This window comes from Balaenoptera borealis (genome assembly GCF_965194805.1).
Source record: "Balaenoptera borealis genome assembly, chromosome: 12".
NCBI lineage: Eukaryota > Metazoa > Chordata > Mammalia > Artiodactyla > Balaenopteridae > Balaenoptera > Balaenoptera borealis.
The window spans coordinates 57036749-57064526 of NC_138869.1; the positions used below are offsets into that span (position 1 = coordinate 57036749).

Sequence of the window (27778 nt, forward strand, 5' to 3'; positions counted from 1 at the left end):
ATAGTGTGGCCAGCCTTCTTGGTTTGTCTGGGACTGAGGGATTTCCATGGTGGGTCTCTCAGTGCTAAAGCTGGGACAGCTCCAGGCAAACCCGGAAGAAGTGGTTGCCCTATTCCGTATCTGTAAATGAAAGTGTTATATTAGGTTGTCTCTAAGGTCCCTTCTAGCTTACAAATTCTTTGAGATTTTATTTGTGAAAAAAACAAACAAGCAACAACACACGATCAAAGCCCAGAACAAGAAAAGCCTGTTTTTCTTTCCCTGTCTGGTAAATGATACGCCCTGGGCAAGCTTGCTGTCCAGACCTCTTGGTCATTCCCAGGGTATACATAGCCTTCCCTGAGTGTGGGAGAAGCATGGGTACCATGCATCTACAAAATACCCCTTTTCAGTCTCTAACCCCAAACCAAAGAAATCAGAACATCTGGATGTGGGACCCAGGCCAAGAGGATTTTAAAAAAACCTGCCAGGTAATTCCAATGTGCAGCCAGGTATGAAAACCAGAGGCAGTGGGATCTGACACCTGCCCTGCTCCTCTTTCCCAGCCCCTCCCATGACTGGGCTAAGGGCTGCTGGGAAATATCAGAGGAGCCAATCAGAGTCTCTCTCAGGAATTTGAACTAAGACATTTTGGGGGAAGCTTGAGAAAGGCAGGAGAGGCCATAGTAGGTCACAGGTGAGAGGTCGTGGAGGGGGTTGGGTTGAGAGCAGAGGTCAAAGGAAATTGAGGAAGATCAAGAAAAACTGAGCAGACAGGGACCCAAGCACAGGTTTCGCAGGAGGCCACAGACTAGTGACTAATGGTCCCGCTCTGCTACCATTCCAGGGTTTGCCTAATTCTGTTGAGTTTTATAATAAATCCTCTTTCTCTTAGCAGGAGGAGATATTGCATTTTCTAAAGATGGCTACAACAATATCTCCAGCCCGCATGCTCCCCTCAGTGTGACCTCACCACTTCCCCATCGGATGGTGGCAGGTAATTTCTCTCTCCTTGAATCTAGGGGGTGACCTTATGTTGTAGCCAACAGAATGCAGCAGAAGTAACTCTATGTGTCAGTAACTCTACTGACTCTATTCATGTGCTGAGTCAGAAAAGCCATGCAGCTTCCATCTGGTTCTCTGGGGACCTTCTCTCAGGGAGCCCTGAGCCACCAGGTAGGAAATCTGACTCCCCTGAGACTGCCATCTGACTAGGTCATGTAGGCTCTCCAACTGACAGTCCCAGCTGAGTCCAGCCCTCCAGGCATCCCCACCAAGGCGCCATATTGGATTCTCCAGACAAACCCGTCCACTAGCTAGTACCACTGAGCGACCTCAATCAACATCATGAGAAGAATTGCTCAGCCTGAGCCCTGCCCACATTCCTGACCCACACAATTTATGGGATGTAATAAAAAGGTTGTTCTCAATCTACAAAGTTTGGAGTAGTTTGTTACACAACAAAATAGAAACTGGTAGTCTAAGAAAATCTGTATTCCTTGTCATCAAAGAGCCTGATGGGCACACCAACTCTCTCCCAGGGTTTGTCCCCATTCTTAACTCACCTTTGGTTTAGTTTGTTTTTTGTGTTTTGTTTTTGGCCGTACAGCGTGCGGGATCTTAGTTCCCTGACCCGGGATCAAACCACGTCCCCTGCAGTGGGAGCGTGGAGTCTTAACCACTGGACCACCAGGGAAGCCCCACCTTTGGTTTAGTTCTCATCAGGCCCCCAACCACCAACCTCCCACCGCCGACGGGTGAAACTTGCACCGTGGATAGGAATTGCTGACACTTTTCACAATCAGAATTGTTCCTAAAAAACCCACAGCACAATTATAAAGTATTAAAAGAAAATATACGCAATATATTGTTTAAAGTTGTAAAATATACATAAAACCGTTTTAACCATTTTTAAGTGGCATTAAGTACATTCACATCATTGTGCAACCATGACCACCATGCATCTCTAGAATTTTTCATCTTGCAAACCTGAACCCCTACATCCATTAAACAACAGCTTCCCATTTCCTTCTCCCCTCAGCCCCTGGTGACCACCATTCTACTTTCTGTCTCTGTATTGGACCACTCTAGGTACCTCATGTAAGTGGAATCATACAGTATTTGTCCTTTGGGGTCTGGCTTCTTTCACTTAGCGTAATGTCTTCAGGGTTCATTCATGTTGTTGCAAATGGCAGAATTTCCTTCCTTTTTAAGGTTGAATAGTATTCCACTGCATGCATATACTGAATTTTGTTTATCCATTCATCCATTGATGGACACTTGGGTTACTTCCACCTTTTGGCTATTGTGAATAATGTTGCTATGAACATGGGTGTACACATATCTGCTTTCAATTCCCTGAAGTGGAATTGAAGGATCATATGGTAATTCTAATTTTAGTTTTTTGAGGAACCCCTGTATTATTTTACATAGAAATTGCACCATTTTTCATTTCCACCAGCGAAGCACAAGGGTTCCAACTTCTACACATTCTCACTAACTCTTTTTTTTTTTTTTCCTGGCGGCGCTGGGTCTTTGTTGCTGCGCGCGGGCTTTCTCCAGTTGTCGCGAGTGGGGCTACTCTCTGTTGCGGTGTGCGGGCTTCTCACTGTGGTGGCTTCTCTTGTTGCAGAGCACGGGCTCTAGGCGCACAGGCTCTATGCACACGGGCTTCAGTAGTTGCAGCACGCAGGCTCAGTAGTTGTGGCTCATGGGCTCTAGAGCGCAGGCTCGGTAGTTGTGGCACACAGGGCTTAGTTGCTCCGTGGCATGTGGGATTTTCCCAGACCAGGGATCGAACCCGTGTCCCCTGCATTGGCAGGCAGATTCTCAACCACTGCGCCATGAGGGAAGCCCTCTCACTAACTCTTGTTATTATTATTATTATTATAGACATCCATCCTAATGGATGGAAAGTGGTATCTCATTGTGATTTTGATTTGCATTTCTTTAATAACTAGTGATGTTGAGCATCTATTCATGTGCTTTTCATGTGCTTATCTTCTTTGGAGAAGTGTCTGTTCAAGTCCTTTGCCCACTTTTTCACCCAGTTGTTTGGTTTTTCATTGTTGAGTTGTAGGAATTTTTGGAAATTCTGTATATTAACTTATTATTATTATTATTATTTGGCTGCACTGCGCAGCTTGCGGGATCTTGGTTCCCCAACTAGGGAACACGGGCCACGGCAGTGAAAGCATGGAGTCCTCACCACTGGACCACCAGGAAAATCCCTTGACCCCTTATTAGATTAATGATTTGCAAATATTTTCTCCCATTTTGTGGACTGCCTGTAAGCAATATTGAAAGAGCTCAGACTAATGCAACATTGTAAATCAACTGTACTTTGATTAAAAACAAAGAGGGACTTCCCTGGCAGTCCAGTGGTTAGGACTCCACGCTTCCACTGCACGGGGCATGGGTTCGATCCCTGGTTGGGGAACTGAGATCCCACAAGCTGCGTGAACCAGCCAAAAAACAAACAAAAAAAAAAGAGAGAGAGAGAGCTGAGAAACAGCTGGGTACTTTCTGAGCATGGTACCAAAACAGAAATAATAAAGGAAACAGTCAGTGGATTTGACTACATAAAAATATGTGTTAACTATGATTAAAAAATACCACAAACTGGGACTTCCCTGGTGGCGCAGTGGTTAAGAATCCGCCTGCCAATGCAGGGGACACGGGTTCGAGCCCTGGTCCAGGAAGATCCCACATGCCGTGGAGCAACTAAGCCTGTGAGCCACAACTACTGAGCCTGCGCTCTAGAGCCCAAGAGCCACAACTACTGAGCCTGCGTGCCACAACTACTGAAGCCCACGCAGCTAGAGCCCATGCTCCGCAACAAAAGAAGCCACTGCAATGAGAGGCCTACGCACCACAACAAAGAGTAGCCCCCACTGGCCGCAACTAGAGAAAGCCCATGCGCAGCAACAAAGACCCAATGCAGTCAAAAATATAATTAATTAATGAATTTAAAAATAAATAAAAAAACAAAACCACAAACCATATCAAAAGTCAAATGATGCAGGAAAAATTTTTTTGCAATATACAGCAATGGATTTTTAATATGTAGCAAGTAAAATCCAAGTAGTCTAGTAAACAAAAGCTAAACCCCAATAATATTAAACAGGGCAAAAGACACAAATATATAGTTACAAAAGAAGAAGTACACTATCCTTTCTACACATAAAAAGTCTTGTGGAAGCAAAACTGACATCTTGCTTCCATGAAGTCCCAGGTTTAGGGGAAAATACACTTTCGGGCCTGTCAAATTCTAGCCCCTTGAATAAATGGACTCCTGAGCATTGCCTGTAAGGTGCTGACAACTTAATGCAAACAACTTTATCCCTGACTTTTGCAACGCTGCTGTCTGAAGTCTGGCCACAACCTCATAGAAATGATAACCCTGTAAGGAAATTGCTGGTTTTCAGTCCTGAACATACCAACTGTAAATTCAGTCACCTTGGTAATTCTGCAGTGTTTGGCTTTAATGACCTGCTGTGTTTTTTTTTTATTTGAATAGCAGATCCTTCTGGCTGTCTCATATTTCTTGCAAGTAAACTTCTTTCCTTTTCTTACTGCTGTTATCTGAGTCTTCAATTCACTGGGAATCAATGAAATGCACATTAAAATAAAATATTAAAATATCAAGGTACCATTTTCACCTATTCAGTGGGCAAAGATGTATTTTGCCAAGATACTGCTTAATGCCACCTGGGTGGGCAGTAAGTTGGGCCCACCTATGTGGCTGCTAACTTTTAAAATATACACTTTAAATCCTGTAATTCTAGTACCTGCAATTCAACAATGGTTATTTAGGTATACCTAAAATTAAAAAGAAACAAACACTAAAATGTCATCAACTTACAAACAGTCAAATACATTTTCTAAGAATATGTAATACTCTGGGGAAATGCTCTTGATTTAATGTAAAATGAAAAAAGTGGGATCATACAGGATGATGGAAAATTTGATAATAAAACCATATATATGGCATTTTCATAAGAAAAAGAAAGCATTTAAATCACTACCCTTTCCTTTTCTTTAAGGAAAAAATAATTTATATGACTGCTGTCATTTAATAACAGAGCACACTAGAACTTATTAAGTTCAATTAAGGTGGAATTATATATAATGTTGTGTATTAAGGTCAGTTAAGGTGGGTGGGACTGGATGTGGTGGTTGGGAATGAGCAAAAGAAACAAGAGCGGGGAAGAAAGAGAGCTGGGATAGCGTGGGGGACTGAGAGAGACAGACAGACAAACCTAGAAACTTAGGCAGAATGATCAAATGAAATCAATTCCTAGAGAATTGTTTCATGTCCTCTCTCTCTTCCCCTGCCCTCTCTCTCTCTCTCTCTCTCTCTCTCTCTCTCTCACACACACACACACACACACACACACACACACACACACACACACACACACACACACACACCCCGGGCTATTGTTTCAGAAGGTTCTCTAACAGAAACCAACAAAGAAGACAGCTCTCTGAACCAACAAGAGCACAGACTCTCCTGCAGTTACAAGTGAAAGGAAACGATGTTCACATCGAATCCTTGTCAGAACAGCAGGACATCAGAGATGGCTCAGAAGTTGTGGTGGGCTGTTCTGGGGACAAAATAAGTCTTATGGCAAACGGCTCTACACCCTTCCCTGGAAATCACCAATAAATGTCGTGCAGAGGCTCCCACCTCTGGGAGGCGGGGACTTGGGCTCAGGCTACTGAATTATTTATTAGAGCCCTAATTTACAACAATGAAACCAGTTTAAACAAATTAAAAGGGCAGGGTAGGGGAGTAAGCAAGCACTGGCCAGAAGAAAAGAACAAGCTGTTATTTACAAAGGATGCACAGGCACAGGCGCAGACATGCCATGTGATCAGAGAGGCAGCATACCAGCAAATTAGCAAACGTCTCTTGCAAAAATCAAAAACAGGAGTAATTGCCCACGGCCGGCCCAGGTACCAGCTGCTGAGCAAGCGATCCTGGCTTCTGTCGGATACAGAACTGGCTCTGTGTAAAGAGCTTTGAAATGCTGGGTCAGATGAGGTCTGTCCTATCTCAAACTGAGACTCACACCTTGAATTGCCCAGGTTTGAGAATGCTTGACTGGATGAAAACCCTCCAAGGAGCCTGCTTTAAGTAACAGGGAATGTCCCAGAGCTGGAATTAGGAAAGTGTCACCAACACAGGAGATTTAGCACTCGGTGCCTGGAAAATAAAGCAGGGTTCCTTGGCACAGTATGAGAGAAGCAGGTCAAGTTAGCAGCTTAGCAATTCAGCTACCCCTGGAGAGAACCCAAGAAGCCATCCAACACCCGTGAGTGCCCTGCTGGGTGTGCATTTCAGGAACCTCAGGGTCTTTGATTCTTGTGTAGTCACTCCTTCCAATAAGTCAAATTGGCCCAAGCTCTGAGGTGGCTGCAAATAATGTAACAGAAAGTTCGACCTCACACAAGATGTGGTACATATATACAATGGAATACTACTCAGCCATAAGAAAGAGTGAAATAATGCCATTTGCAGCAACGTGGATGGACATAGGCATGATCATAAATACTAAGTGAAGTAAGTCAATAAGAGAAAGACAAATATCATATGATATCACTTATACGTGGAATCCAAAATAGGACACAAATGAACTTATCTATGAAACAGATACAGACTCACGGACACAGAGAACAGACTGGTGATTGCCAAGGGGGAAGGGGGTTGTGGGAGGGATGGAGAGGGAGGTTGGGATTAGCAGATGTAAGCTATTACATATAGAATGGATAAACAACAAGGTCCTACTGTATAGGACAGGGAACTATATTCAATATCCTGGGATAAACCGTAATGGAAAAGAATATTTAAAAAAAGAATGTATATACGTGTATAACTGAACCACTTTGCTGTACAGCAGAAATTAACACAACATTGTAAATCAACTATACTTCAATTAAAAAAAAAAAAAGATGACCTCGCACATGTATCTGTGAGTTAGATAATGGCAGGATGTACAGAACAGACATATCTTCCTGCCGCCTCCCTCCTGTTTCCTTTAACTCGGAAAAGTGGCCTCAGCCTCAGCGCTGGGGCATGGCTGTGACACTGAGACAGATGTAGGGCAGGACTCTGACAGGGAGATGTAGACAACACCCGGTAAAGGGGTGAAACTTTCTACCAGCATGCAAAGTGGAGTTGTACTGCCCACCTGGAACCGTGAGCTGGTCATCGTAGCCATGAGATCATAACAACACGACAGGGCACATCATCAGGGCACAGAGGAAGCCAGCACATGGAAGGAAATCCTCGGAGAGATGAGAAGAAGTCAGGGAAATAGATTTGACAGCTTGTTGCTGCCAGAGCTTCCTTAGCAAAGATAAGATCAGGATTGGGTTTATTTAAAAAGAGACAAATCCTGGTGTCTACCCAAGATGTTTGTTCCTATTGTATTTAATCTGTTGGCAGGAGCAGGAAAGAAGTCAGTTTGGGGTAAACACTGCTTCAAGCAGTAGCCGTTCCTCGCAGAGCAAGTTTGGACACTGCATGCTGAAAATGGACCAAGAAAAACCAGCACATCCTGCCAGCATGCCCTGCGCAGGGGCTTCAGCTGTGTTTTTTGAGAAACACAGACCATCCTCGTCAGCAGAGCTTTGAACGCCCACTAAGATGGGAGGTCAGAGAGCGGAAGGTGAAACTGGCCATCACACTCCAATTCCTTAGAAAAGGGACATGCAGGTCCCTTCCTGAGAGCCGTCCAGTCAGTTTTGCTAAACAGAACTGCAAACCCTTAAGACATGTAGAATAAATATTCCTACATTAAAGTGGTTTACAGGAAAAAGTTGAGATTGCTCCTAAAAGACATCTCTATCAGAGCTTCTCAGGCCAGCAGGTCAGTGGAGTCACCCAGGGAATCTGGGACCCGCTCAAGACCAGTGAATCTGAATCTCTGAAAATCGTTGTTTGCAGAGCCTTCCAGGTGGTTTCAATATGGACGCAGGGTAAGAAACAGTAGCGTAGAGCAGAGCTTTTCTAACTTTAATGGGCATACATCTCACCTGGGGATTTCCTTAAACCGGAGTTTAATCCCAACAGGTCTGGGGAAGGCTGAGAGCCTGTGTTTCTAACAAGCTCAGGGGATGGGGGTGCTTGATCCAGGGCTACACTTAGGATGCCAAGAGCCTCTAGAGCTACCTCTTTAATTATGGGCATTGGATTAAGGTTTCTTATCAATAAAGTACAATTCAAAGCCAGGGGTAAACCTTTGTATCATTTTGGTCAAAAAAACTTTTCTTATCATGTGTGGGAGGAAGACAGGGGTAAGCAATCAAATCAGATGGGCAGAAATCAGAACAATTTTTAATTTTGGTCACATTTTTCAGTAAACATTACTTCAACTGATGAATCAGTAAACTAAATGTGGTACATCCCTACACTGGAATATTATTTGGTCATTAAAAGGAATGAAATCTTGATACATACTACATGGATAAACCTTGAAAATATTACGCTGGGAATTCCCTGGCGGTCCAGTAGTTAGGACTTCATGCTTCCACTACAAGGGGCCTGGGTTTGATCCCAGTTTGGGGAACTAGGATCCCACAAGCCTGTGGTGTGGAAAAAAAACCCCAAAAGAAACAACTATGCTAACTGAAAGAAGTCAGTCACAAAAGACCACATGTTAAATATTGCATTTACATGAAATGTCCAGAATTAGCACATTTATCGAGATAGAAAGCAAATTAGTTTTTGCTTAGGGCTGGAGGGATGGGGGGAAAGGAGAGCTAGCTAAAGGGCAGGGGGCTTCTTTAGGAGGTCATGAAAATATTCTAAATATTCATGAAATATTCTATAATTGACTGTACTAAAAAACCATTGAATTTTACACTTTAAATGGGTGAGTTGTATGACATGTGAATTATCTTTCAATAAAGCTGTTAAAAAATTACTGAAATGGCTTCCCTGGTGTCACAGAGGTTAAGAATCCGCCTGCAATGCAGGGGACACGGGTTCGAGCCCTGGTCTGGGAAGATCCCACATGCCGCAGAGCAACTAAGCCTGTGCCCCACAACTACTGAGCCTGCGCTCTGGAGCCCGTGAGCCACAACTACTGAGCCCATATGTGCGCCTAAAGCCGGTGCTCTGCAACAAGAGAAGCCACCGCAATGAGAAGGAGCCCGCGCACCACAAGGAAGAGTAGCCCCCGCTCGCCACAACTAGAGAAAGCCTGCACGCAGCAACGAAAACCCAATGCGGCCAAAAATAAATAAATAAATAAATAAATTTACTTTAAAAAAAAAATACTGAAAGATCTTTGCAGTGCATATAAGCAACCAAACATATAAAGAATGTATAATATTTTTATGTATTATATATGATATACATTATGTTCTTTATATACTACCTTTAATTTTTTTTTTTTAATAAATTTATTTATTTATTTATTTATTTTTGGCTGTGTTGGGTCTTCGTTTCTGTGTGAGGGCTTTCTCTAGTTGCGGCAAGCGGGGGCCACTCTTCATCGCGGTGCGCGGGCCTCTCACTATCGCGGCCTCTCTTGTTGCGGGGCACAGGCTCCAGACGCGCAGGCTCAGTAGTTGTGGCGCACGGGCTTAGTTGCTCTGAGGCATGTGGGGTCTTCCTGGACCAGGGCTCGAACCCGTGTCCCCTGCATTGGCAGGTGGATTCTCAACCACTGTGCCACCAGGGAAGCCCTATCTTTAATATTATATAGAATATATAATATAAAATACAAAGATTATGTAAAGCCTTGTAGGAGCAAGTCTATTAAAAAAACAAAAAGGCAAACAACCCAACAGGAAAAGAGACAGAGGATGTGCACAGACAATTCACAAAAGAGAAAACCAGAAGGGTCAATATACACATGGAAAGAGGCTCCACTTCTTTGGAAGTCAGGGAAATAAATATTAGTATATCAACCAGATATCAATTCAGACCCAACAGATTGGAAAAAGAAGTGCAAAAATTAGGATGATGGCACTAAGCTATGCTAAATGTATTCTCATGTATTGCTGGTGGGAAGAGTAGACTGGTCCAAAATCTTTGGAAAGCAATTTAGCAATATTTGAGTACATCTAAAGTGTGCCTATTCCATGACTTGCTGGCATACACATGTGAGGAAGTCTCACCCATGTATACAGGAGGCATGCACAGGAGTATTCTTCCATTATTTTCTGTATTAGTAAAAAACATCAACAACTTACATGCCATCCATAGGGAAATGGATAAACTATGTTGGGATTTATTCACATAATGAAAAATTAGAGTTTAAGAATAAATGGGGCTTCCCCGGTGGCGCAGTGGTTGAGAATCTGCCTGCCAATGCAGGGGACACGGGTTCGAGCCCTGGTCTGGGAGGATCCCACATGCCGCGGAGCAACTGGGCCCGTGAGCCACAACTACTGAGCCTGCGCGTCTGGAGCCTGTGCTCCGCAACAAGAGAGGCCGCGATAGTGAGAGGCCCGTGCACCGCGATGAAGAGTGGCCCCCGCTTGCCACAACTAGAGAAAGCCCTCGCACAGAAACGAAGACCCAACACAGCCAAAAATAAATATAATAAATAAATAAATAAATGTATAATTTAAAAAAAAAGAATAAATGAATTTGAGCTACTGTATGTAGTAAAATATTTAAAATATGATTCATATTGTCTCCTAGAAGTAGTCTAAAGAGAGCAAAGGTACAGGAGAAAGTCAAGTTGGCAAATACGTATGTGACTTGAACCTGACCCTCCATCACCTCCACCCCGTTGCCTTGGCCAAGCCAGTCACACTCCAAGCCCTATCTGCAAGGGCTGTGAAATAGACTCCATCTGTAAAGTCTCATGGCCAAGGTGGATTCAGGGAGGGCCGAGGAATTGGGGCCATGATTGAAATGAAACAAAATGAAACGTGGACTCTGTCCAGGCCTTGCCCTGGGCACCTCAGTCTTATTTAGTGGTTCCTGGGCTCTAGATCCCCTCCCCTCCACACCTCATAGACCTCCCTCAGGAGAATCCGACCTCATAGCGGCCTCACCCGACACCTCTGACACTCATCCGCTTTTGATCTGTGGTCCACAATGTTCTCTTGTCTCCTGGACGTCTCCCTGCAGAAGACCCCAAGCGATTCAAACCAAGTACGGATTTGTCTTTTTCTCCCCAGGTTCTTTCCATCTTGAACTTCCCTAATGTGTTCTGGGAACTGTAAGAAGCAACTTATACATGTTCTGACTCCTCAAGAAACCTGACACTATCTACAGACAAGGAAATTGAAGCCCAGAGAGGTTAAGTAATTTGCCCAAAGTCCCACCAGGCCAGAACTTGAATCCCCACCTGACTCCAAAGTCTTGAAACTAGATGTGGACTCAATGTAAGGGGCCAGAAGCTTTTAGAACTTGGTGCTTTCTTTTTAAGAAAAAGAATACAGGGAATTCCCAGGCAGTCACAGTGATTAGGACTCTGTGCTTTCGATGCTGAGGACCTAGGTTCGATTCCTGGTTGGGGAACTAAGATCCCACAAGCCACACAATGCAGCCAAAAAAAAAAAAAAAAAAAAATTTAAGAAAACAAAGTTAGGTACAAGGCTGTAGAAAGGATAAGTACAAGTAAGAGTCTTGAAGCATAAATTTCATTCACTTCCTGATAAAATAGCCTCTAAATGGATATCACACTATCTCCAAAGATAACGAATAGGCAAACCAGGGAGAAGATTGGGATGCGAAGAGGTTTTTTTCTTCACTGCGTACCACCCTCCTGGCTGAAACTTCTTTAAAGCATGGAAGGAAGGGCCATCCTTTAGAAGTATTTCCCCAAATATGTTCCTGGAGTCTTTCCTGAGAATAAAAAGGAAGCAGATATTTTTGCTTTTGCCAGAATGTCAGTGTCAGAATAAGAGGGAGAAGAAGACAGACATTTAACAAAGACAGACATGAGTGGGAGTCCAAAATCAAGGAAGGGAAAGAAATCCAGAAGCAACAAAATCCAGTCCGATGTTCAAGTGGATACAGGACAGAGTCAAAGCAAAACATCAAAACTTACGGTTCTGGGTTACAAAGTCAAAACGAAACCTAGATACTGGACAATTGCCCAGCACAAACTCCACTCAGCTCATAAGAAATGCGTGGCCTTCTCGCCACTTCACCAAAAAGCCACAGGAACAATGATGCTATTTTTTGCAGGCTGCCGACTGCATGGGGGAAAGTCATTTCCAAAGAGTGACCTCTAGTGGACAGGAGGGTCATCGTTCACTGGAACCGGGAATTTCCTGACAAGCATCTTAACCCATTTCAGCTTGCTTTTTATTGATACATGAAAGAGCCTTCTGGGGTTTTGCTTGAACAGTGAATTTGTGATGTTTTAAATTTTTAATTAACGTTTCTTATTTCAACATTCCTCATAAACAGCTCACTTACATGACATATTCTGTGCCTATATAAACCTTCAGCACCACCAACCTCTTACAGCTGTTAGTAAAACGGCTTTTTTAACAAAACTGTAGTTTTGAATATCAAAATTTTATTTTTTATGGTAAAACTGGTAGGAGAGACTTCTAAATTCTTTTTTTTTTTTTTTCTTTTTTGGCCACACCGTGCAGCTTGCGGGATCTTAATTCCTGACTAGGGATTGAACCTGAGCCCCCGGCAATAGAAGCACCGAGTCCTAACCACTGGACTGCCAGGGAATTCCCCTGAATTCTTGATAAATACAAAATTGTGTATTTCTCGGATTTATTGGTTCGATTTAGATCTCTGTTATAAAGGTATCCCTAGTAGAGGTTATAGAAGTAATCAGGAAAAGAAAATGAGGTCAGAAGCGTAAATTGCAGCCATCCTTCTGAAGGTTACTTTGGCAGTGTTTGTTAAAATATAAAACACATAACTTTGGGCCAGCCATTCCACTTCTAGTACTTTATCCTCTAGATTTACTTACCTAAGTGAACAGAGATACATGTGCAAGGATGTTTACTGAAGCAATTACCATAATTAGAGAAAACAATCTAAGTATTCATCTGTAATAAATTATGGAACAGTCATATAATTAAACATATGCAGATATTTAAAGGATGTGGGAGATCCATATTTTCCAATATTAAGACTATAAAAGAAAGTTTTAGAACAGTATTTTTTTTTTGGTTTTTTTAAAATTAATTTTCATTGGAGTATAGTTGCTTTACAATGTTGTGTTAGTTTCTGCTGTACAGCAAAGGGAATCAGCTATACATATACATATATCCCCTCTTTTTTGGATTTCCTTCCCATTTAGGTCAAGACAGAGCACTGAGTAGAGTTCCCTGTTCTATATAGTAGGTCCTCATTAGTTATCTGTTTTGTACATAGTAGTGTATATATGTCAATTCCAATCTCCCAATTCATCCCACCCTCCCTTCCCCGCCTTGGTATCCATATGTTTGTTCTCTACATCTGTGTCTCTATTTCTGCTTTGCAAATAATTTCATCTGTACCATTTTTCTAGATTCCACATATAAGCGATATTATATGATATTGGTTTTTCTCTTTCGGACTTACTTCCCTCTATATGACAGTCTCTAGGTCCATCCACGTCTCTACAAGTGGCACAGTTCCGTTCCTTTTTATGGCTGAGTAATATTCCATTGCATATATGTACCACAGCTTCTTTATCCATTCCTGTTTGTTTTTTTTTAATAAATTTATTTATTTTTGGCTACGTTGGGTCTCTGTTGCTGCGCGTGGGCTTTCTCTAGTTGTGACGAGCGGGGGCTACCCTTTGTTGCGGTGCTCGGGCTTCTCATTGCGGTGGCTTCTCTTGTTGTAGAACACAGGCTCTGGGCACGCGGGCTTCAGTAGTTGTGGCTTGCAGGCTCTATAGCGCAGGCTCAGCAGTGGTGGTGCAAGGGCTTAGTTGCTCTGTGGCACGTGGGATCTTCCCAGACCAGGCCTCAAACCCGTGTCCCCTGCATTGGCAGGCGGATTCTTAGCCACTGTGCCACAGTCCTGTTTGTAGATTTTTTGAAGAACAGTACTATGTCTTAATATCTAATACATGCATGAACACTGTGTATGTATACAAGTTTTCAGGAAGAATTGAGTGACTGCACCTTTGACCTTTCCAGTCACTGTCTGATTTTGTTTTACCATGAACGGCCATTACTCAAAGGAGGTGACATAACCTAAAATATAAGAACCCAAACTCTGAAGGCAACCTGTCTGAGTTCGAATCCTGGCTTTATCAATTACTAACTCTGTTAGGTAAGTTTTTTAGCCTCTTTGTGCCTTAGTTTTCCCATCTGTATATGGGATGATAAATTTTGAGAATTAAATAAATTCATATATACAAAGAACCAGAGTAGCAAAGCTAAAAGTGCTTTACCACTATTATTTTAACTTACAATTTTAAAAACTAGGTGTTGATATATTCAGGGAAACTGGGTGGCCCTGAGAGTTTTCTGTACTATCTTTGCAACTTCCTGTGAATCTATAATTATTTCAAAATAAAGAGTTCTTAAAAAGTTGCTTAAAACAAACCACTAATATAAAAGATGGTCAAGATATAATGTTAACTGGAAAAAAAGCAAGGTGTATAGTAAGCTCTATTTTGTGTAGAAAAATGGGAAAGGGATTAAGTATATATTTGCTTATGTAAAACGAAATTCTAGGAGAGCACATTAGAAACTAGTAACAGTGGCTACTTGGGCAGTGGGCAAATGGGCTTTATTTTGGAATCAAGTGACTGTTTCCCATTCAAAGATTATTTTAAATAAGAGCTATAACAAAAAAGAATCACAAATAACACTTCTATCAAAGCATAAAAGCATTGCATTTCCATTTGCAACAAGCTGAATAACACCAACTTGACAAATTACAAGTTCAATGATGAAGGTACTTTTCCAATGGCTCAATTTTACTCAATGTGTAAAATTCAGAGATGTTTCATTCCTTAGTTTTTGAAGCGGAGCTGAAGAGTCACTCCTTTTGGCTTCAGCTAGACAAGGTTTTTATTTTTTATTATTTTTAAAATTTTATTTATTTATTTTTTGCTGCATTGGGTCTTTGTTGCTGTATGCGAGCTTTCCCTAGTTGCGGTGAGCAGGGGCTACTCTTGGTTGTACGTAGGCTTCTCATTGCCGTGGCTTCTCTTGTTGCAGAGCCCGGGCTCTAGGTACATGGGCTTCAGTAGTTGTGGCTTGCGGGCTCTAGAGCGCAGGCTCAGTAGTTGTGGCGCATGGGCTTAGTTGCTCCATGGCATGTGGGATCTTCCCGGACCAGGGCTCGGACCTGTGACTCCTGCATTGGCAGGCAGATTCTTAACCACTTTGCCACCCGGGAAGCCCTAGACGAGATTTTGAGTTGGCAGCTGGCATGTAAGGCTTATCGAAAATCTAATGACATTTCTAATTAAAAGCTTTTGAAATGAGGAAGACAACTTAAGGACACTCCAGTGTTAAAGAAGCACATGTTAGGGAGGTCCCTGGCAGTCCAGTGGTTAGGACTCAGAGCTTTCACTGCCAGGGCCTGGGTTCAACCCCTGGTCGGGAACTAAGATCCCACCAAGCCACGTGGCATGACCAAAAAAAAAAAAAAAAAAAAAAAAAAAAATATATATATATATATATATATATATATATATGCACACGTTATAAATCCTGGACCTTGACGGCATTAATTCTGGAAGAGGGACAATTACATATACAAAGTCTGGACTTAGCTAGTTAGTCCTGGGAGGAGAGGAACAGACATAACCACAGTGTACCCACTCACATTCCAACACAGCCTCCTGTGTCCAAACAAGCGATGCCAAAATAGATACTAGGATGCTATAGGGACCAATGTATAAATTCTCCGAAATCTCTTGATATTTCTTAAGTTCCATCTCATCTTAACTCCTCAAATGTCTTTTTAGCAACATCTTAGGGTAAGTTATGCCAGCTGCTGTAATAAATAACACTTAAATCTCAGTGGCATAATAATTTTTGTAACTATCACAGTCCAATGTGGACCGAGGGTGGGGGGACTTTCTCCACACAGTCATGTAGGAATCCAGGCTTTAAGAGCCAACATACAGTTTCCAGGTCATCCTGGAAATTGACATCTAGTCAGCACGCAGGAAAAGAGTAAAGACTCAAACAGAATCGTAACCCCAGGAAGTGGCATTTTTTCTTCCCTATGTCATTGGACAGAATTCAGTCACCTAACTGCAGGGGAGGCTGGGAAATGTAGTTTGTGCATCTCAGAAAAAATTTTATAATTTAGTTAATATATATCCTTGTCTCTGCCATAAGCAGCTATAAATCTTTCTCCTTTTATATGTTAAGATTTCCTGCTTTTCACTGACCTTCACAGTAATCCTTTGAGCCAGATTGCATGGATATTATTCCCGCTTAAACAATGGGGAAAATGCACTTCAAAGAGGACTTGGCTGACTTGACGAAATGGATACTAAGACAATGAAGCATGATCTCGAATCCAAGCCTTGCCACAGTGCTACATCTCCCACCCAAACGAAAGGGGATGCAGCTTGCTTCAGTACTCATCCAAACCAAAGGGGACGCAGCTTGCTTCGGTACTCAAATCAATCACACCTTCAGTAAATTAGTAGATTATGCTTATAGCTTTCTCATACAACTTATTTCCTCAAAATAAAAAAGAAAGAAAAGGTTCACCATCAACTTAAGTTTACAAGTAGTCATAAAAAGTTATAAAGATTATGTGGTAAAATTTTAATGGAAATATATTTGGGAGAATAACAAAGTTGATCACATACAATAAATTCTGGACAAATTTCAGACTTTATTTTTTCAAAAATTGCCTCTCCCTCTTCTTTCTTCTGGAACTTCTCTCAGATGTATGTTGACTCTTATCCTATCCTCTATTTACTTTTTAAATTCTGAGACATTTTCTCTGCTACTTTCTGTTAATATCTTCATATCTATTTTCCAGTTTGCTAATTCCATCTACAGCTCTGTCAAATCTACTCTTTAATCTGTCCAAAGACATAATGTAAATTATATTCATTTCAAGATGTTCTAATAGGTTTGTTTTCAAGTCTCCTTGGTTGTTCCTTCACCCCCAACAGTAATTTGACCTTAATGCTTTAATCCTCCTTTTATGTCTCTATTTTTAAAATTACCCTTCAAAGCACCTCTCATTTTGCTCAATTAAATATCTAGGCATCTAATTCTTCTGTTTCCAAAAAGCTGTTGACTTTCACTCATAATGAACTATTTTGCAATTATTTTATAATTTTAAAAGTGCATATTCAGTGGGAATATTTGTAGGAAGTGCATACTTATGGGAAGCCTGTGCAGCCTGGATCCAGAGTGATTTCTGCAGGTGTTTTTGTTTTTGCTTCTGTCAGTTACCTACCGGCATTACTGGCCCAAGTTCCGACGTTTATGCTAACTTTGGCTTGTGGTTCCTGGATATAAAAATTCAAACCCAAAGCCTGTTTGTGGTGCTGGCATGATCACAGGTTTTCAGCAGAGACCTTTTTCTCTACCTGGAGTCCAACTTTCTTGCTTCTGCCCATATGTATTTTCTTAGCCCATTTTCTTCCCAACAGTGTAGCCCTCGGCGGTTCTAGCATAAGCTTTACAGCCCAAACCCCTAGGTGATAATGGAGAGCACTCCCACACCCTCCCCTGAAGCCACAGAGTCACCTCAAAGCCTTACTGCTCTGGCCATCAGCCCCCATTTGTTTCAGGCTCTTGGGGATTTCTCTCACGGTCCACTGGATGGCTGCAACTGGAAGGCCTCCATCCTACACTTACAATTATATAAAAAGATCGGCAAGCAATGGAAAGGAACACAGACAAATGGAAGCAGATGTGTTTGAGGAGTGCATTAGAGATACAGCCTTTCTTTTAAAATTTGCCTTTTTATTGTTGTCAATGCAACACAATTCAGGGAGGAAAAAAAAAGAGCTTCTTAAACAAATAAAACTATTAAATAAGCTGATTTTAAAAAATAGGATCAGTAGCACAGGTTTGGGGGATTAAATGTTTATTAAATCAAGCTTTTAAATTATATCCACCTACAGTCTGTAAACAAATATAGTACGTGTGTAGGTAAAAGGCTCAGATTAGAGCTAGTGGAAAAACTGAAGATTCCTTTGTACAGTGGCACCTCACTACTCCCTGGGCCGATACCATGGGGCCAATGTTATAGCTAAGAGTTAAATGAAAAACCAGAAGGAGTTTAACTCAATTCCACCTGCTAGGATGGGTTTCAAGACAGATATTTTTTCCACATTATAGTAGGTTGGATTATACAAGGCAACAGTGTAGTTTTTACATTCAGAGATTTGGCTGAAACAGTATAAATTAAGCTTCTCTTCTAGATGTCTCCCTCCCTTATTACCATAATTAGTAAGAAAGGTGAATTAAAATAAATGATGGACCACAGGTGGTTATAAAAATAGATAACTCGTAGAGTAATAAATATCTACAGTTAGCAAAGCACAAACTTATATAAAATTTACCTTTTTCCATATGTGCAGAATATTATAATTATGTTCAAGAGGTACAGTCAGAAGACCTCAGAGTGGTAAGAGGGCATTTATAAAGAAAAAACACTCAAGTACAAAACCCAGAGTAGGAAGCTGAATGCAGATGAGAATATACAAAAGACAAAATCCGAATTCCTCACATCTGATGATCCTACTTGACAGACACCACAATTAGCTTACAGCCCTTTATGTATCTTAAAAAGCAACACTTTGTTACCTATGTACAAACTTTTCAAAATATTAATTATGAGACAAGCAAAAATGGATTGACTTAACAGTGGCCCTAAAATCGATGAAACTTGTAGCATTTTGTGTGCTTTCATATACTTCTGTGTATAGGAGTTTTTAAAATTCCCACAAAATCTGTTCTATAATCATTTTGGGTATAGAAGGGAAAAAGTCCCAAGCTGGAAAATAAAAAAGGTCAAAATCTCAAAGTGACTGAAAATCCATGAATATGTAAGACATTCATACATTCCCTTAAACACTTATCAAGTACTATGTAAGGTAACTGCAATGCTATCCTGAAACCAATCACATTTACAAAGATACAGTAATTCCCATTCTAATTCTATAATTAAAAGCACTTAGTCCACACAATGTGCGTTTCAGCGAGGTTGACATCCACTTGGCTGTACCTCACAGTGTCACCTTAAAGCTATGTCAAAGATCTATGGCAGACCTGAACTGTAAAGGTTCGGAATGAACAACACCACAGGTAGTCATTCATCCTCATTTCTTGCAGAGAGTGAAGGGTATACTTGAGCTGTCCTAAGGTCACCTCAGCCTGGAAACTTTGGCAAGTTTCCTTGCCAAAAAAAAAAAACACAAAAAACCTCCATAATCTGTCTGGGACTTGCTGGGTTAAATAAACAGGTTCCACTAACACACATTCTACCCCTTCAGGAGAGGTGTACAGGTGCAGCTTTTCCCAAACTCACTGGACCTTGCCAGGGAACACCGGAACCAGCACTGGATCCCGGGACACTCGTTTCCTATGGAACATGATTTGAGAAATGCCAATCTAAAATAAATTTTCTACAGTAGTGGTTCTCAAACAGTAGCGAGCATTGAAACACATGGAAGGCATGTCAAAGCAGAGACACAATACCCCCACTTCAGAGGTCTGGGGTGGGACCCGGGAACCTGCATTTCTAAGAGACTCCAAGTGAAGCTGATGGAGTGAGGGCCACACTGGGTGATATCCTTCTAGACAAGGACCCACGCAAGCCTTAGCTGCAGGAAGCCCGCCGACAGCCTCAAGAAAGGCTGCATTTGCTGCAACCAATTAGCAGGAGTTCAAACCAGCTCAGTGATGTCTGAGAGCCTCTGGCTGTGCCCCTACTCACCGGGCGACAAGGCACAGTGACTGCACCTTAAAAGAGGAATAACAGCAGCCCCCTTTCAGGGGATCTGTGAGGCTTAAAGGAAATATTTGCACAAAAGTACGACCTGACAAAAAGCATCATACAAGTGTCATTAATCAGAAGAATGTGTCAGTCACAGCAGAAAAATCCCAGATGAGTTTTCTGTCTTCTGCCACTGCTGAGCCTTTATGAAAGCACATTCTGGTAGCTAATGAAGAGAAAAGAGGCTAAAAATGCAGAAAACTGCAGTGAGAGGAAAATCTATGAGTGGATTATCTAATTAAAAATAAGTAATTGTTAAAAAAAAAAGATCAACCCACAATCGAAGTAGTTCATTATGTTGGCTTTGAGATAGTGTTTAAAAGTTACAGTATGTTGATCTTTGAACTCACTCACTCATCCACTTTACCATGTTAATGTTGGTTAAATTTTAACCTCAAGAGAATGAGAGAAAAAAAAATTCCTTCACTGGAATACATAGGAATTAGATCCAAAACTTTTAGCTGCGATAGTTCCAATCTGATAAACTACCACAGTGGGAAAATTTCAAAAGTGATTTTTAAAAAGGGCCTTTAATTTTGGTTCATAGAAACATCCACAGAATGAAAAAGGAACACACACTCACACGTTCATATATGTGCGTCTAGATGCTGCCCAGTAACATCTTAGCTGATGAACTTCATTTCGCAATTCAAAAATGAACCTGTAAAAATTCATACACATCCACGATGGGATTACGGTCAAGCAAACAACATCTTGTTGCCAAGTCCCGGTTTCCATCTGAATCCAAATGACTGATCGGAAAGGCAGGCCTTTCCCTGACAGGTTGCAAGATTCACTTTATATATGCTCTGGATGGCTCTGGAGACAAGACAACATCTCTTGAACGGGCCTGCCTTCGTAGCAGATCTGGTACACCGCAGTGAACAACGGAAACCTGGTCCAGGGGACAGGAAAAGACAAGTTAAGCCATCTGGTCTACCTCACAGAACTAACTACTCTTTCTCTCCTGCCTAACGGACTGCAGACTAGCATATGCTAGTATTGGAAAACAAAGCGACCGCCTTCACATCCCTCCATTATTTGGTCTGCAGAGAGCCTCTGCACGGTGGCTGTAAGAACTTGGTACAACCTAAACCATCCCCTGCCTCGTTGTTTGGAGTGCGCTGTCTACACTCACATCCTAGGGTAGTCTTTACAGGGTGATCTGTGGTCAATGACATCAAGAGTCAGGCTTGGCTCTTGGCCAAATCTAGAATGAATCCAAGTTTTTGTCACTATTTTAAAAGGTTGGAGAATAAATTTTAAATCACAGGGAGGTACTTCTCTTGCTGCTCCAAAATGAATCATCCAAGAATGAAGATGAGGCAGCCCACACAGCACCATAAATAATGCAGGCCTGGAACATTCTCAAAAGAATCAACGTGGAGACCCACAATTAGCGAGGTGCTGATCTCATGTTGGAAGTGGGGTTTATTCTGCCTTTTCTTCCAAGATGCGAGCACAGGTATAAATGAAAGTTTGAAATGGATGAGGGCACGAAGGAGTGGGCTAATAATCCACTGTAAGAAAAGATAACGTTATCCCAGGGTACTGCTGGCTCAGCAAGTTATTATTTATTTATTTTTTATGGCAAAAATCACTAAGGAAATAACTTTATAATTTCAGTCAGGCTTTTAAACACACACACATACACACACAGACTAAAGTGAGCTTGAAAGAATCCCAGGAATCTTAAAATCCATTCTGAAAATTATCTAGTTAAGCATCCTATAATGACAATGTAATTTAAGAACAGCAAACAGTGCTGATTAGTTATATGTCTTTACGACAGTCTGTCACTGTGGGTTTTTTAAGGTTCAGAATGTTCTGGGGGTTTTTTGGAGTCAGGTAGAGAATCAAATCTGACTCCACAGCCTATTAACTTTGGGCAAGTTTCACAAGCCCTCTGACCCTGTTGCTCATCTGCAAAATGGGGCTGGACACTCAAGATTATTGTAGTAACTGACTTACGTGTAAGGTGGACAGTACGACACTTGACATATGGTGGATGTGCAATAAATAAACAGCTTATAAATGCAGCCACAGGGTGGCCACTGGGTTCCAGACTGTTCGAGAGGACAGGGCCCAAGCCTAGTTTGTTCACCTCCACATCAGCACAGCCTGGCCCAGTGCAGGCAAGGGGCAGGTGCTCGGTGAGTATTTGTTGAATAAATTCTTGTGAATGGGAGTTAGAGCCTGGAGATTTCAACCCTTTCCATGGCTTAGTTTTCCTCTTCCTAAGATGAGAACAACTTGTATGTCCCTCAAGCGGGGTGGCAGGTTGTAAGTGGCCAACCGAAACCATTCCCAACCCCCTTCTCTCCTTATCGAGATTGGAAATAGCCTAAGCCTCACTTTCTCAGCCTTTCTTTCACCTAGAATTGGCCCAGTAAGTAATTTCTAGCCAGCAAGACACAATACATCTGGGAGAGTTTCTGGGGAAGATCTTTCTCTCCTTGAGAGGCACTGGAGGAAAAATCTGTTACCCAGACTGCCCTTGCTCCCTGCCCCTGAGTGCAGTTGTGTATGTGATGCTTGGAGCTGCTGGCGCCATCTTGAGGCTTTGAGGGAAGGTTAACAAGATCACTAAGATTCTAATCCAGAGGCACTGAGCCAACACCAATAATGTCCACCTCCAGATTCTCTGTTACGTGAGAAAAATAACCCTACTGTTCAAGGCATTTTAACTGGGCGCTGCTCTTAAAGCCAAGAGCAATTTTCATGACCAGCCATTTCCAAAATGTGTTCTGTAGATGAGATGTTAACAAGTGATACAGAGGTAGGGAGAGGGGGGATTTCTATCAATAAGTAATTTATTTAACCCTCACAACTGCCCTATGGGTAGATAATATTATCTCCACTCTATAGATGAGGAAACTGAGGCACAGTTTCTGACTTTGTAGCCAACACTCAACCATTAGGTTATAATGCCCGTCTAAATGCTATTTTCTAAATTTTAAAATGCTACAAAGCCAATTAGATCAATTAGAACTCTCTAAAGAAGGTTAGAAGTGAAAGGAGGACAAGGAAACCATAAACAGAATGAAAAGACAACCTAGTGGATGGGAGAAGATATTTGCAAATGGTATGACCAATAAGGGGTTAATATCCAACATGTATAAACAGCTCATACAACTCAACAACAAGAAAACAAACAACCCGATTAAAAAGTGGGCAGAAGAAGTGAATATACATTTTTCCAAAGAGGAGATGCAGATGGCCAACAGGCACATGAAAAGATGCTCAATCATCAGGGAAATGCAAATCAAAACCACCGTGAGATATCAATTCACACCTGTCAGAATGGCCATCATCAAAAGGAACACAAATAACAAATGTTGGCCAGGATGTGGAAACAATTTATAGTCCTATAGGTGGGAATGTAAATTGGTGGAGCCACTGTGGAAAACAGTATGGAGGTTTCTCAAAACACTAAAAATAGAACTACCACACGACCCAGCAATCCCACTACTGGGCATATATCTGAAAAAAACAAAAGCACTAATTTGAAAAGATACATGCACCCCAATATTCATAGCAGCATTATTTACAATTGCCAAGATATGGAAGCAACCTAAATGGTCATCAACAGATGAATGGATAAAGAAGATGTGGTATATATAAACAATGGAATACTACTCAACCATAAAAAAGAATGAAATTTTGCCATTTGCAGCAAATGGACTCGGAGGGTATTATGCTAAGTGAAATAAGTCAGAGAAAGACAAATACTGTACCATATCACTTATATGTGGAATCTAAAAAATACAACAAACAAGTGAATATAACAAAGAAAGAAGCAGACTCACAGATACAGAGAACAAACTAGTGGTTACCAGTGAGGACGAGGAGAGGGAAGGGGGGAGGGGCAATACAGGAGTGGGAGAACAGGAGGTACAAACTATTATGTATAAAATAAGCTACATGCATATATTTTATAACATGAGGAATATAACCAATATTTTATAATAACTGTAAATGGAGTATAACCTTTAAAAATTGTGATTCACTATATTGTACACCTGTAGCATATAATATTGCACAGCAAAAATACTTCCCAAAAAATAAATATTTTTTTTCAAAAAGTGAAAGGACAAAAGATAATATTTTATTAAAAAATGGGCATAAACCAAAAATATCAGCTATTCTACTAATGGATACTGAGGGCTTAGATGTGTCAGGCCTCAATCATGAGCAGGGATGTGCAGTATTATAAATGAGGCCCCAGCCCTCAAGGAGCTTACAACACTGTTATGGGCTGATTGTACTCCTCCCCCAAATTCACCCAATGCCCCAGCCCCTCAGAATGACTATATTTGGAGACAGGGCACTGAAGGAGGTAATTAAGCGAAAAGGGTTCATTAAGATGGACCATGGGACTTTCCCAGCAGTCCAGTAGTTAAGACTCTGCCTTCCAATGCAGGAGGCTTGGGTTCGATCCCTGGTCAGGGAACTAAGATACCACACGCTGGGTGGTGTGGCCAAAAAAAAAAAGATGGGCCCTAAACCAATAGGGCTGCAGTCCTCATAAGAAAAGGAGACTAGGACTCAGATGTACACAGAGGGGGGACCACGAGAAGACGCGGGGAGAAGAGGCTTCAGAGAGGTCAACCCTGCCGACACCTTCGATTTCTGTCCTCTATAACTGTGAGAAACAAATTTCTGTTGTGTGAGCCACTCTGTCTGTGGCATTTTGCTGTGGCAGCCCAAGCAGACTAATACAAACACCTGATACTCACACATGGTCATAAAGACACAGGCACAAGGACGTTAAATAAAGCAAATTTCACAACAACAGAAAAACCCCAACAATGTCTATTAATGTCTTAACGTCTATCAAGAGAAGATTGGTTAATAAATAAACTGAGGTTCTCCCGCACCATGGAATGTTCTGCAGCCATTAAATGAGACCTCTAGGTGCAGATGTGGAACGATTTCCAAAATATATCCTAGGGGACTTCCCTGGCGGTCCAGTGGTTAAGACTCCACACTTCCAATGTAGGGGACACAGGTTCAATCCCAGGTTGGGGAACTAAGATCCCACATGCTGCATGGCGAAGCCAAAAAAAAAAAAAAAAAAATTCTGAAGTGATGAAAAGGGACAAAGCAGACTGTGGAGTTCGTTACCCATCACACAAACAAAAGGGCCATGTGGAAAGTTCACCGAACCCTGAGAAATCCACCTCCATCTGGGGTAGGGATCAGGACCCACTTTAACCTGTGTGCCTTTTTGTATGACTTTAATTTTTTTTTCTTCCAAAAGCATGTGCCCCCCGCTCCCAAATTTGAAAAATAGAAGTAAAATTGTAAGTTTATGCAATAAGTCCATAGCACATTAGCAGCAATAGTGTCTAAACCAGGGGTTGGCAAACCATGGCCTGAGAAGCAAGTCTGGCCTGTGACTTGTTTCTGTGCCGCCTGTAGGCTAAGAATCATTTTTACCTTTTTAAAGAGCTATGAACAGAAACAAAGACTATAGGGCAGAGTCCCGTATGTGGTCCACAAAGATGAAATTTTTGTTATGTGATTCTTTACAGAGAAAGTTTGCCGACTGCTGCTCTAAACAGTAAGTTCAAAGCAGGGAAAATGATTTGTATCTGGAGGATACGAAAGAGGTTCTCTGAGGACAGACCTGGCTTGCCTTGTGGGCGGTGATGGTTGAGATGCTCATAAGGGGGTGTCCAGGCAGGCCAAACCGCAGGACAGATGCACACAGGAGTCTGAGAAGGAGGCGGTTGGGGCCAAGGGAGGTCCGCTTCCACTAAAGCAGGGGTCACAGGACACAGTTAGAAACAAAGTTGGTACTCAACTGAGATGCCAACCTAAGGCCTGTGGACCTCCTTCTCTAAGAGCAGGAGGCCTCTGAGTTAGAGGTAACCACAGCAGTCATCTGGTCTACCACTTTGACTTTGTGGATAAATGGTACAGAGCAGCTAAAAACATGACCTGCCCAAGACCACACAGCTGATGAGACACAAGGCCACTGGCCTCCTGCTCAGTGCTCTTTCTATAGCAGGGAAGGGAGAAGGAAATGGAGGAAGACCAGCATGGTGATGGCTGGAATGGAAAAGAAAGAAATCCAGGTAAGCGGCGGTGCGAAGGGAGAATAGCAGGACTTGGCTCTACTTGTGCCACTGGGGGCAGGCGCAGTGGGGGATGGGCCCATGGGACTCGACACGAGGCCTGGGAGAAGGGCAGGTGCCCCTCAATCCAGCAGCGACCTCACTAAGCACAGGGATGGCTGGGTCAATTTCTAATAAGAAGAAAATGGGACATGACTGTGGAAAGGCGGGTTTCTCCTGTTTGGTTACACTTGCTTTTAAACAGGCAGGTACTGATCCCAGAACACCTGTTCCAGCCTGTATCCTCCAGTAGTTAGACAACACACAGACTCACACCAGCCAATGTGTCAACTCATAGAATCCTATCAAAGGGCAGGACCCTATCCTATCTGTGTACTACTGTGGGATCCTAGGACTCTATCTTGGTTGCACACAGATGCCACTTTAAAACTGTGATTGGGAGACACTCACCATCATCAAACACCCAGGTATTTTTTTTAAGACTTAAAACAAAATTTCCTGATAAAGACTTAACGGTCATTAAAGTAGCCCCAATCACACACAAACCCATCAGTGTCTGCTGTTAAATAGGTAAGGAAAACCATGCATGTCATGGGTATTTTCCTTTTAATCATGATTAAAAGGTAGTTCTCCTCCTCCAAGGCTTGTTTATGACTCCCCCCTCTGCCCGGCTGGCATTGAAAGCCGTTTCAAAAAAAATCAAATGCAAATTAAGGAAGGAAGACAAATGTTCTGTTGTCCCTCATTTCTAACTTCCAATAGGGAACTGGACGGCTGAACAAGGGGGAGAGCTGGATGCAGGCGGTGGGGTCAAGATGCAGGTGCTTGGGACCAGCAGCATCATCTAGACTGACCTGTAGAGGGTAAGGGACCTGATAGCAGACCCGTGACCCACCTCCCGGTGCAGAGAAGTGCACGCTGGGGACCAGCTCCCTACTCTCCCAGGCACCCACCTCTCCAGACTATTACAGGAGAGTTAAGGACGCCCAGGATGTGGCACACAAGCATTTACTGGGTGGTGTGGTGGCATCGTGATTACGGAGACAGGCTTAGCAAATCAACAAGAGGAAGGGCTGGGGCAGCCTCAGAGGCTGGGCAGCTTCTGTGGGACTACCGGGCTTCCTCCCTCCATCCCGCAGCAGAGCAAGCGGATCCAAGCCACCTCTAACACGTGACCCGCCTGGACGGGCAGCGGAGGATGGGTGGGGAGACTACAAGGCTGCTCATCACACCTTAAACGGGGCACCTCCAGTGCTGGAGTCCTGGGGGCAACTTGTCCTTCCTTCTTTTCTGAATTGTCTGACATTTCATTAACAAGGCTATGTCTTTTTATTAAAAGGACAAAGTAATCTTTTTTTTAAAATTTAAAATGTATGTCATGTAGCTCTTACCAAACACCCTGCAGGACAAGCCAGAATCTCAAACTTCCTATTCTGTACTATGCCCTACAGCGCTGAGCTTCCCTCCCTCGTTTCATGTTTTGTGTAAATGCTCATTTTCAGGGCAGGCAGATGTTTCCTGCCACAGACCCTCACATCACACAAAGGATGGAACTAATCCAGTAACTTTCCGCACACACTCATCAAATGCCTGTGCTCACGCGCTGACCAGGCTGGGGGTCGTGAGCAAGGGGGGAGATGATGGCCGCTCCTCTGGCCTCGTGGACACTGGGACACTTACTTGTCGAGCAGCCCCTTCTGTTTGAGTATGCGGTACACCTCGGCCGAAGTCTGAGGTCCTTGCAGCTTCTGCCCATTCAGCATCTCCTTCTCCAATTCTTCGATGGTCTTAAAAACGAAGGATGAAAACAATCTCCTGTAAAATCTAGAGCATCACTTAT

At 42.4% G+C, this 27778-nt stretch overlaps 1 protein-coding gene across 3 annotated transcripts in view; it reads right to left on the reverse strand.

The window, feature by feature from the left end:
- Nucleotides 1–27778, reverse strand: part of GPD1L (glycerol-3-phosphate dehydrogenase 1 like) — a 112625-nt gene that overhangs the window by 36742 nt on the left and 48105 nt on the right. The window contains exons 7-8 of one of the 3 annotated variants that reach the window (XM_082348610.1): nt 27619–27725; nt 12249–20750 (exon numbers count right to left, since the gene is read on the reverse strand). In XM_082348610.1, coding sequence (XP_082204736.1) covers nt 20654–20750; nt 27619–27725 — 204 coding nt within the window. In that variant the 3' untranslated portion in view covers nt 12249–20653. Of the gene's footprint in view, nt 1–12248; nt 20751–25482; nt 25617–27618; nt 27726–27778 lie in introns of those variants that run through there. The other 2 variants (XM_082348611.1, XM_082348609.1) reach the window with 2 other exon arrangements.